Source organism: Pipra filicauda, unplaced genomic scaffold (assembly GCF_003945595.2).
Source record: "Pipra filicauda isolate LSUMZ 115617 unplaced genomic scaffold, ASM394559v2 scaffold367_size712859_pilon, whole genome shotgun sequence".
NCBI lineage: Eukaryota > Metazoa > Chordata > Aves > Passeriformes > Pipridae > Pipra > Pipra filicauda.
Window position 1 is genome coordinate 512,176 of NW_024104495.1, and position 11,889 is coordinate 524,064.

The window sequence follows — 11,889 nt, forward strand, 5'->3', positions numbered from 1 at the left end:
GTACCACCTCTGAATACCAGGCAGTCAAGGATTTACCAATAGGGAGGACAAACAAAAAGGGGGGGAAACAGGGAAGAAGGGAACAACTCTCTGAACCTTCACACACAGACACAAGTCACCTTGCAGCAGGAACCATTTGTGAAACCGCTCCATGGAAGGTCAACATACTGCAGGTTCAATATGGCTGATGTGTATTTGTTTCACCTTTCCCACCGCTCCCATAAACCAAAAAATCAAGCATTGGGTTTTAGGAATCTTTACTTTTTTTAAATTTAAATTATACTTCCAAAATACAAGTATAAAACCTCACAATGAAATATGTTGCTAATTTCTACAAAATAGTCTAAACAATAATGCACTTACATCATTTACATAATGTACCGTCACAATAAAACAGGAGCACTTAGATCAATATTTACATATTGACAGAGGATGCAGCCATGCAGTCATTCACTTCTGGTGCCTTCTCCTGCTGGAGTACCACCTCCAGGAGACCGCAGCCTGCAGTTGCACACAGATCCCTCTGCGGGGAGAAAGCCCTGCCAAAGCCTTTCGAGGTGCAGGGACCTGCCCCTAGGGTGCCAAAGAGCCCAAAATGGTGGCAAATACTTGTTTTTCCATCTTAAAGTTGCCACTGTAGCACATGAGCACACAATCAGTTATTTAAGGAATTCCCTGATACAGAATTTTGCTTCACTATTTAGGCACTTCATTATAAAAGTTATTTATTATGGCTTATGCAAAAGAACTCCCTTACCCCAGGACATGTATTTGCCAGTGGGAGAAAGAGACGTGCCTAAGGGCACGCTTTAAGCCAACGTTTTGGATTAGCCTGCATTAGAGATTTGGATCACATTACTTAATATCAGTCATGAAGGAGGTATTTTATCAAGACCTGTTTGTTCCAGCAAGTCAAGCAGTCAGTGTATTTTAAATCTTAGGGTATCTGCACTTTTCCCCAAAATTCTTAGTAACTACAGATTTCCCTCTTACAATAAGTTAACTACTTACATCCATGTTGTTCAATATCCCACATGATTGTCTTAAAAGAGTACACTGTAGGTTGAGGGATTATTTACATATCTTAACATGTAGAAAATAAAGTTGCAATTTATCAAATAATAAATACAGATCAGAGAAGAAGACTGAAATAAATTAGAATGATTCTCTAGGTGTTTGAACTCCCTCCCTTAAGGCCTGAGACAAAGACCATAAAAAAAAAAACAAAAACAAACAAACAAAAAAAAACAAACAAAAAACCAAAACAAAAAAAAAACCACAATGATGTATTTTCAATGTCTCACAACGTTTTGGATAGGGCTCCTAATTAGACACCAGCTGTTTGAAATGAGATGTTTAGTTAAGCTCATGGGTATTTGAAATCTATATGATCAAACAGCAAAACTTACCTCTAAGAGGAGTCTTTTGGGTAAAACTTTTTAGACCAACCATTAATACTGTTTTTATTGGGAAGATTATAGTTCTTGCAGATTGTCTCAACATTAATTCAGCAGCAAGGAAATAACCATACAGTTAAGAACACAACGTATTTGTGAGGCAAATACGTGTTAGTGCACATGATTTTCCAAAAAACTTCACTCCTCAGCTACATTTGTGCATATATCAGAATGCTTCTAACTAGATGGTTAATAAAAGTCTTCTCATGCCTATAGCTAAGTTTGCCACTTAAAAAAATTAACTGAAAAACAGTTATGAGTAACTTACTCAAGAATGGCGCCAAACTTCAGATCCAAATATATGAGAACACTGAGAAATTTGAAACCTAAGTAAAAACCTTAAAACTTAGATCTATCAAACTTTATAAAATGAAAAAGATTAAAAGCAGTGAATCTGCTCTCATAATTGCACACTCACCAGTTTGTAAACTCTACATGAAGTCAGTGATGCACTGTTCACTATAAGAGGTATAATGTAGATGCTCTATGCAAAGCAGCGCAGATGCTTTGTTTGCAGTTTCTTTCGTGTCTCCTTTTTGTCTTCCTTGAGGATTAAGCATTTAAAGAAATGCAGTAGCTAAGAAGTCTGCCTTAGAGGAAAAGGTCAAGGTTTACATGGAAGGGGGCGTGACAGGCGTCCACGTGGATGCCAGCCTGGCATGCGTGGAGGCATCATACTGGCTGTCAGGCAGGTCCGTGGAGGCCCCACCGTCGTACAGGGGGGAGGCAGAGGAGGTGGCTGTGACCGGGTGAGGAAGAGCAGTGTAGTGTGCAGGAGAGCCACGCAAAAACTGGGAGCTCAGGCCGTTGGACATCCCGCTCGACTGAGACACCGGTGTGATGGTGCTGTTACTCACAGACCATAAGTTGGGGTACTGACTGAAAGAGGAAAAGTGATAAACAAAAACAAGTTATTAGTGACTCTAGTGCCTGCTGGTAGTTTCTCAGGTCACAACACAGAGCCCAAGCTGGGTCCATTTGCTGGAGATGATGAAATTCACTAAGCAGTCCCCAGCCACTGTGAGGTAGGAAAGACCCCCAGGCAGGATTCGTGTTCACGGCACCTCACAAATAAACCTAACCTCCCTGTTTTCCAGGTGCCAGCACTAGGTATACTAGCCAATTTTAAGCCAAGCTCAGGAATGCACAGGCTGGCTGAAAAATGCAGAGGTTTGAGAGCTGATTCCTGAGCCATGATGGCATTAGGGGGAAAGGCACATGGTAGAGGTGGCTGGACACAGCAGCTGTTGGAGGCAGGCAGGTTTGAATACACTGCCATGAGTCTGATGGAGTCCCTTGGGTGCCTCTGTAGTCAGACAGGGATGGATGCCTCCATACAGCAACTCAGCCCTCCTTGTTCATCAGCTCATGTTAGAAGGGGAAGCGCCAGACTGCAGATTACACAGATACTACAGAAAGGGCTGCTTGGATGGAAAAAAGATTCATCAGGACACTAGAGCCTCTTCACTGTCTCTCTTCTAACTATAAACAAACACACCTAAACATTAAAAAAAACAGGACGATTAAAGAGAAATATTATGAGTAAAAGTAAAGTTCTGATGTATAATACTGCACAGCACTTTCTACCTATTGATCCCAAGCAGTTTAATAAGAAAGAAAAATATTATTCTTACTTTACAGATAGGGGTTTAGACAAAAGGGGTGGCAGAAATGCCTTCTTTGAGTCCCACAATTCCATTTCTACTAGTTTTATCTACTGGACAGCTCAATGCAGCAACTGAAACTCAGTGGACTTTGCAACTTTCTAAATGTATATCCTGGGAGTCAGACATAGAAAGAAGTGCTAGGAAGACCTGTTTACTCAATCTTGTTCAGGACTAAAGCTTACGTTCAGTAATACTGGTAACTCATATTGAGTAGTAGTACATAGTCTGATTAACAGCCGAGTGTCCATGTGCATGGTTCAAATAAAAATGCTTTCCACAAATAGAATGGTAAGTCTGAATTGTTGAGAAAGATGTTCAAACCTTGTCCCTCTGTGGTTAATAGCAAATATTTTACCACCTTTTCTGTATGTCTTTGAATTTTCAAGTTTAGTTCCAAGAGACTAACTGTAAGCTAGACTAACTGTAAGCTAAATCTCTGTTAAAGGATCCAAAAGTTTAATTAAGATAATAAGTAAAAAGAGGAGAAAAGATACATTTTAATGAACACAAAATAACAAGACTTTCACCACATGTATAATCCCATGCTGGGCTGGTTAGAGTAGCAATGTTTAAGTAAAGAATTACTGCCCCAACTGTGTGCTCCTTCTCCTCAATACAGTTCACTGCTCCAACATTTGTAGCAGAACAAGGGTTTATGGAGATGGCTGAGAAAGCAGTTACTGAGCAAAATGAAAGAAATAAAAAAATAAACTTTTTAAAACACCATTATGCTGAAAGCAGATGAAACTTCAGAAAGCATCCTCAAATTCAATGTATTCAATTGTCTAAGTGATTTTCAATCCTTAATCTATCAAATATTGCTGTCACAAGTAACTACATCTCCAAAACCAAAACATTAAAAAAAAATTTTGTTTCTTCAATTCTGTTTTCCTTGTGAATAGTCCTTCTCAGTGCCCCACAGAGAACTAACAATTCACATGTGGCCATAGGGATTTCTAATTTGCTGATGACTATCTCCTTTTCAGCCCCCTCTTCCTAGGAAGTACTAAGACATCAATTTGAGGGCTGCTGAGGGACAGAATCCTACCTGGAGCTGGTAGCTGTGCCAGTGCTGTGACTCATGGGCAGCATCGTTGTGTGTGTAGTAACTCCTAGAGAAGACCAGTTGTCATGGGACTGCAGCATGGATAGGCAGGTAGAGGAGTTATCAGCATAGGCTGCTGAGAAAACAAATAATCACTTAAACACACTAGAATCAGGCCACATAATCTTGTATTTAAATGCAATCTATAGCTTTAAACCACCTCCCTCAACAGAATTACCCACACAGAGAGGAAAAAAAATGGAGCCGCAACCAGTTGTGTCAAGCTCAACCTTTCACTGGCATTGCCCTGACATGCTGTTTTGCTCAGCTCACAACTGCAAAGTCTTATTTCTGTGAAGGAGCTATAGGCAAAAAGCTATCTGCAAACCACCTGCTAATTTAGCCCATGCTTCTTTATTCAGTCTGTGGGAAGAGGCAGGCTCTTTATTGACACTATTGCAGTCACTTGGGGACCTTCTAGGGCACTTTCTTTATCTCCATCACCTACACTGGCAGTAACACTCTGGCAGACCTGGATAACAAGCATATCACTGAATTACACATACCAGTTTTGAGCTGAGTTGCCATGGGCTTTGAAGTCCACCTTGGGCACCATTAGGAGTGATTGGACTGTGGCTTAGACTACTCAGCTTGTGACCAAAACTGGCTGGCCAATACAGGGGAGGCTCTAGGAAGCTATAAAGGGAATCCCATACAACCATCCACAGTGAGAAAGAAGTTGCTGTGGCAGCTGCCTAAGTGAAGAAGAGGTTCCTTGCTGAGGACCAGGGAACAAGAAGGAACACCAGAGGTGTTTTCTTCTTTTATTATTTAAATTACAAAACTTGCATGAAACTTCCACGATGCAAGAAAAGTTCACAGAAAGCTAGTTTTTCACTTCCAAATGAACTACAAAGCTACATACGAGATTGGACAGGCTGCATCTAGAAGCCTGTGTATTACTTCATAATTAAAAATATTAAATAATTTTTATGGGAACCTATAATATCCACACAGCCTTAAAGGCAAAAATTGTTAACCATTCTTTGCGAGAAGAAAGAAAATATATTTAAAAAAAAAAACAAAACACTTAAAAATGCTCTTTTCTCCCTTAAGTATCTAGTGCTTGAGACACTAAGCCTTAAGATATTTGCCTATTTCTGAGCACAGCTTTTAATAGCTCTGCAATTTACTCAGCTCTATATTATTTCTTTTTATGCAGTCATGGCACGGACATTAACTACAGCTACTGGCAACTGAAACTAACATAATCAGGCCCTCAATTATTATGTGTTAATAATAAGTGATACTAACACAACCAGATATACATCTTCATTTCAGTGTATTGCCTATAAATAATCATTTAAGTCCTTGTTTTCAAACTTAAAAAAAAAAGTAAGTTTAAGCTAAATGGTTTCAAGAAGTCAAGAGCACAACACAAAGCCAGCACAACATAATCCGATCAATTACCAGGGGACAGTTTTTCCATCATAAAGAGACTGAAGACATGTACCCACTACCCCCTTTTCTTCGCAATGCTGACCCCAAGCCCTCTGCAAAAACTGAGCTACTTAACGACCTTAATTTCTGGGGCATCACACTCGATTCCTCTGCTCAAAGCTCAAATCCCTCGGCTCATCCCCCACCTTTTTACAGAGCTGCAACATCAGACTTACTTGGTGAGTTGTTTCTATGGGTGTAGGGGGTGGCATAGGGGGCAGGACGGTGGTTCCTCAGCGATGAGTACCTTTCACAGCTGTGAGCAGGGGAGAGTGACAGGGGGGCTCCAAACTGGGCATGAGGATTGGCAGGTGGGCACAGAGTCCCAGTCCCAGGAATAAGCCAACTACCTACTGGGGGGAAGCAAGAGGTCTGTGAGAGGGCTATGTAATGCAGCCAGGCAGGAAGAGAAACAACAGCTTAAAAGAAGCCCTGTGTCAAGCCACCATTATTTTTTAAATTACCATTTCATTACAGTCACAGTAAAGAAATACAGAAATTGTTAAACCCTCCCATATGTAGGTAGTGTGTGCTCAGTAATTGTTAGCATGTTATTCAGTTTTAAATTGCTCTTTGAACTCAATCTATAGCTAAGCTCTGAAGTTTCTCAGACTGCTAAGAACTCCTCTTAAAAATTAAGTATTTTCTCTGAAACAAAAAAATTCCTACTCCAAATCAACTCGCCCCCTTTATAGGCTGCACTGTTTTGTCAATCATCTGTTAAAACGGAAATCATTAAAACACTAATGCTTTTTAATCATCTGAAAAAACTTTAGGCAAATGCCCATATTTTTCTTAGAATACTTAAACCATAAGTACTGTTTCGATAATTCTATGAAATAAACTTTTGTCGCCATATCCACGTGAACATTGCTGTCCTTATATACAAAGGCAGTTGTCTTTTTGGACATGAAGGCAATTGCAAGATTCTATTAAATTATTTTGAACGTAAGTAAAGAAGTCTTAACCACAGAGATCATAATGTTTATACAATCATAAACCTGCACAAACCACAATCACAAGGACTGTTAATACTATTCTCCCTATGAACTAACAAGCCAGCCAGCAAACAGCAGTCTCAAAGTTTTGCTTAATGTAACAGATGAGATGGAAGAAATCATAGTTATGCTCATGATGTGTAATGAAAGGAAACGTACACTGTGAATACCCGGACTGCTGATTGTCTCCCACTTCCTCCATCATGTCTTTGTGATCACTTCTATAAAAGAAACCGTGTTGTATTAGTCAAGAATATGCCTCTACAAATCTACATTAAAAATCCACACTTTAGAATTAAATTAAGAGCTCTCACCTTTCTTTTGCATCAAGAAATGCCTTTGCAAACGGATTGTATTTAATTTTTAAAGCTGTGATCTAAAAACAACAACAAATATCTTTATTTACAAGTATCACCATTCATTATCACACCGACATTAGGATTTGAATTAGGCCTATCCACTGAAGTTGGTAAAAATCACTGACTTTTTAAGAAATAAAAGCAGGGCCATAATAGCAACCTACAGACATCAAATAAACAGCTCATTAAGGTCTGAAGTAGTATCAAAGGGCTAGGAATTAGTTTCTCTGCCAGATTCTAAGATATTGAATTGCCCAGGTTTATTGATCATCTAAGGAAACACCTAAGAAAAGTACTACACTAAAGAGTTATGAAAATCTTCATATTTCAAGCCAGAGCAGAACGGACATCAAAGAAATCTCAGAAAGATTGCTAGTTTGCAGATTTATTCAACACAGATGCAGATTTAGGCTAACAGAAAAAGGGCTGTCCCAAAACTGGCACATCCAGTTATTTCACTGTGTAGCTGAAAATGACAACCATACTTTTTATCATAGTTGTTTGCCCCACAAAATCTTTTAAGAATTACTCTCCTACAATGAATTTGCAGTACATATTGAGACAGTGATCAGAACTTTGTGCCATAACACATTTATACGGCTTTTACATACAATAATTTTTTATATTTAGCTTAAAAAAAAAATATCATGGGAAGAACTGAAAAACGTGAAAAGAGATCCATTATTTTGCTCTGCAGCATGCACTTTGCTACTTAAAATTTCCTGGTAGCGGCATCCTTTCTTCCCTGCTGTGCATACCTCCTCGTTCTGGTAGGCCGTCACGGCTATAAACTGGGTCTCTGGGAAGGAATGGCTGGTGATCATCCGTTGTGGGCCACCCACTCGCACTATATGAATCCTTGGCTCATACTTATGCAGGGAGTTCAACATGATCTGTGAGCAAGTGGACAGAGCAGGTGAGCAGGGACAGAATAGTGGCAGATGCTGGCAGGTACAGAGAGCACACAGGTTTTAAAGTATCTAAAAGAAAAAAGCAACAGGTATGAATAAACCCTAAAACTGAAGCTGTAAGAGAAGTGCACTGAGAACAGAGACCACGATTTTGTGCATAGTTATCCTTATCCCTGTTACTTGACAAGGTGCTTGCAGAGTCACTAATGCATCAGTGATATGCTAGCCAGAAAGGTTCATCAACCACATCGTTGGCATTATTCAGATCAGAAACAGACTTCTGAAAAGGAAAGTCATAAAAGGCACCCATCTTCGGTAGAAAGAGCAAGTCTCCTGAAGGAATGGAGTTGGGGGGGGGAAGATGGAGGCGGAAGCGCGACCCACCCCAGCACGTTTGATAACAGCAGTATGAAAACGAGCTTTAAGGAGAGGGTGAGCGAGCAGGGGGCTTGGCAGGACCCGCCGCCCCGCAAGGACGAGCCGAGCCGGGTCGGTTCAGCCCCGCTGACCGACGTGTCCCGGTGCCTATGCCGGTGCTTACCTGCCCGCCGCCGTTGAGCTTGTTGGTGAGTTTGACTTTGCTGAAGGAGACGGGCGCCTTCATCCAGTGGGCGCCGAAATTAGGCGAGTCTGGGTGGATGTAGACGCAGCTGGGCGCCTGCGGCTCCGGCTTCCCGCCCGGCACCCACTCCCCGTTCACGTACTTCCAGCGGTGCCCGTCGGCCGCCACGAAGTCCAGCAGGAAGGAGTACATGGCGTTGGGATCCAGCCCCGACACGCTCACCTTCAGCACCGGGAACATCCTCCTGCGGGGGACACGGAGGCGCGAGGTGCAGCGGGGCCATCCCGCAACCCCCGGCCCCGGGACCCCCTCGCCCCCCCGCGGGCGGCCGGGAGCGGGGCCGGCGGCAGCCCTTCCCTCTCTCTCTCCCTCCCTACCTGCCGTTCTTGGTGACAATCATCTCGTTGGTGAGCTCCTTGAAGCGCAGCCACAGGTCGCTGTCCTCCAGCGAGACGCGCAGCTCCCGCTCCGTGGGGTCGCCCTTCTCGCTGCCCGCCTGCAGCTCACTCTCCACGGCGCTCAGCAGGTGGTCCACGCGGTACTGCGGGGGCTTGCCCGCGCCCTCCGGGCCGGGGGAGCTCATGCTGGCCCCGCGCCCGCCCGGCGGGGCAGCTCCGTGGCACAGCCCCGAGAGGAGCCGGGCCAGGCGCTACCTCCCCTGGCCCCGGGCGGCCCCAGCAAGGGCGGCGGGGCCGGGCCGCTGTTATAGCCCGCCATAAACGCCCCCCCGGTGACATCACCGCGCCCGCGGGGGGGCCCCGTTGATTGGCCGGCGGCGCCTTTGATCCCGCGGGCCGGGCCTCGCCATTGGCTGCCCGCGGCCATATCACAGCGGGGCCCGCGGGGGCCTGTGATGTTTAATTGCGGCCCGCGGGATTGAACGCGGCTATTTTATGTAAATCTGCCCCCAAATGTTTGCACCTCTATCAAAGCCGCCGGGGCCTGGGCTCCGGCAGCCGCGGAGGAAATGGCCCATCTCGGCAACAGCCTCACAACCTGGGAGAGCAGCACCCTCCCGCCTCCCGCCGCAGCGAGCCCCCGGTCCGCTTTTAGGCAGTCAGTCCTAGGCGGGAGACACCTTCTCCGCTGATCCATGTTTAGGGGAAAAAACGGGAAGTCCTTCTCCACAAGCAGCAGCAGGCTGTCAGCACCCACACCCACCCCCGTTCCCGCGCTGCCCCTGCCCCCTTGACAGAAACTTCTGCTTCAGTGAAGAATGCAGTTGGCAACGACAAACCTTGCAGTAAAATTTAGCCAAAGAGCCGAAACAGCACTGTAAAGCGGCTGACCACGAACCTGGCACAGCACGGGCACTCCCCGCCAGCAGCTCCCCGACAGCAGCTCCCCGATTTTAAGTGAGCCTAGGAGCCCACCCGTGAGAAAAGTCGCAGTTTGCCACATAGCACCACCAGCACGGGCAGCGCCTTCGCAGCCGAGGTGCTCGACAGCTATAGTTTCGAGCCTCCCTACCTAAATAAAACATTTAAAAAAAAAATCTAAAAATCATATCGATGGTTACCTGCCATCCCACCTAAATAAAAACATACTTCTGAAAAAACAGATCGACAGCTAAAGGCTTCATTTCGTGTAACAAGGAGAAACCCCCGGGAGTTCCGGTGGGCAAGAGTGGAGGCTGAGCCTCACGGGTGAAACTTTGCAACGGGCTGAATTTCTTGTAAAGTTATTTGACACAAAAACAAGAGCCGGGATGAGGGAGAGAAGAGATGCTCTGAAGCACTCCCGCCCGCCGGTGTTGTAATAGTTTGCATTCTCCAGGGCTGTGGCGGTCTGTGGTGTGAGGGAAACAGTTTATTACCTTTCCGTGAGAATCCCTGGATAGAGGGTGAGGGGGAGAGAGGTGACAATGAGCAGGAAATAGTTCAATGGGGTCTCTTTAAACAATAACGAGTCCTTTAAACGGGAGCAAAGGAGAGGGAAAAAGAAGGGGCGCGGTGTAAAAATCAGAGTTGTTCCTAAAATAGGCATCTCCTCCAAACACCGCGCATCATCTCTGCCGGGATTTTTCACATTTTAGGAGAAAGTGTCCCTGTTACACTGTCGAGCTGTCTGGCAGCAGAAGGAGCTGAAAGTCAGGGCTGCCAGGGGAAGGCACACTGAAGGTCCTTTTTGCGGGATGCAGACGGTGGTTCAATCCGGGCACCGGCTCTTTCTGAGGAGAGACACCCCCTGCCTCCACGTCCTGCCATTCCACGCTCAGCACCCAGCGGAGCAGCAGCCTGAGCGTATCTGCCCTCGTCAAACTTCAAATAATGCCAAACCTTCCGCTATTACTTTCTGTTTCTTTTTGGTTTAGGAGCTACGGCTTTGGGCTGTATTTTCATTACACAGCACCATCGGGCTCATATATCATTAACTTAACTCCGCAGAGCTTTTTTTTCCCTTTCAACCTGATGTGCCGAATTCCGCAAGCCATCTCTCTTCAACCACTGTGCAGAAACACGCGAAAAAAATGTTAACCCTTCAGAGTAATACCTGTGTTAAATCTTAAAGTTCTTTCTGCTTGACCACCGCCTGCTTTTTGTCCTCTTTGGAAGGGGAAAGCAGCATTTGCAAAGAAATTATGGACAAAGTTTACTAAGTTGATACGTAGTCACTGCTAGCGGTAGTTGGAAATGATGTTTTCGCTATCAAGTGTTTATTTCACTGAAGGCGCTCCACTCAAAACAAGCAAACGACCTAACAAAAGCCACGAGCACTTAAGCCCCGCCAGGGCACGGCACGCTGTCTTTCGAGTGGGCCGGCAGCCCTATCTTTGGGGTTGTGCTTTGAAGGCGACATTTCAAACATCTTAATCCTTAAACAAAAAGCTGAGCACCAGGACAGGCTAACCCCGAAGACGGACTCGCACAGACAGTCGCTCGCTCCGTACAGGTGACAGGGAGAGACTTTTCAACTCTTGCAGAAGTCGCATCGGTTTTAGGGTACGGTCCGCGGAGGGGAAAGGGGACGAGAGTGGTGGGGTTAGTGATGGTGGGTCCCGTGTAGGCAAACTTCAGCCTCAGCTCTTCCTCAGCTCTACCCCACCTGACAATGGACGTGTTTAAGAGCCGAAAGCAGCGGGAACAGCCGGAATTGAAAGCGACAGAGCGGTTTCGGTGGAAAATGAACCATACCGAAAATGAAGAAATAAAATAATTAGAGACGATCTAAATGTGAGTTTAGGTGATGTGAGTTTTTAAAACACCACTTAATTCTTCCAGATCGATGCTCCAAGGAAGGACTAATTCCTTACACATATATACATATATGCACTCAAGGAATGGGAAGCCCTTCGGCAGCAGACACTTATCCACACAGTTGATACTTTTTGCACTGATCGCTCTCTTTAGACAAAGGGAGGAGAGTTGAAGTTCAATTTGATTTGATATA

The 11,889-nt window shown here is 44.7% G+C and overlaps 1 protein-coding gene across 3 annotated transcripts; it reads right to left on the reverse strand.

Moving 5' to 3' along the window:
* Positions 1 to 310: 310 nt before the first annotated feature.
* Positions 311 to 9,176, reverse strand: TBXT (T-box transcription factor T). Of its 3 annotated transcripts, none has more exons than XM_027729537.2 (8): positions 8,877 to 9,176; positions 8,479 to 8,743; positions 7,785 to 7,919; positions 6,982 to 7,043; positions 6,827 to 6,888; positions 5,846 to 6,019; positions 4,173 to 4,302; positions 311 to 2,336 (listed from the first exon to the last, which is right to left on the reverse strand). In XM_027729537.2, exons 1-8 carry the CDS (start codon positions 9,080 to 9,082, stop codon positions 2,069 to 2,071), a joined length of 1,302 nt encoding a protein of 433 aa, XP_027585338.1. In that variant the 5' UTR covers positions 9,083 to 9,176; the 3' UTR covers positions 311 to 2,068. The 3 variants fall into 3 exon arrangements, with proteins under 3 accessions (XP_027585338.1, XP_027585335.1, XP_027585334.1); XM_027729534.2 differs by having other exon boundaries at positions 5,846 to 6,022; XM_027729533.2 differs by having other exon boundaries at positions 4,173 to 4,305; positions 5,846 to 6,022.
* Positions 9,177 to 11,889: the final 2,713 nt, after the last annotated feature.

What these genes read in the sequence shown, in the direction of transcription:
- TBXT (XM_027729533.2), bottom strand. Translation starts at nt 9,082, where the DNA reads ATGAGCTCCCCCGGCCCGGAGGGCGCGGGCAAGCCCCCGCAGTACCGC. An exon ending in ATTGTCACCAAGAACGGCAG is followed by an intron (nt 8,744 to 8,876) that starts GTAGGGAGGGAG and finishes TGTCCCCCGCAG; the next exon opens with GAGGATGTTCCCGGTGCTGA. An exon ending in TTTCTTGATGCAAAAGAAAG is followed by an intron (nt 6,889 to 6,981) that starts GTGAGAGCTCTT and finishes TTTCTTTTATAG; the next exon opens with AAGTGATCACAAAGACATGA.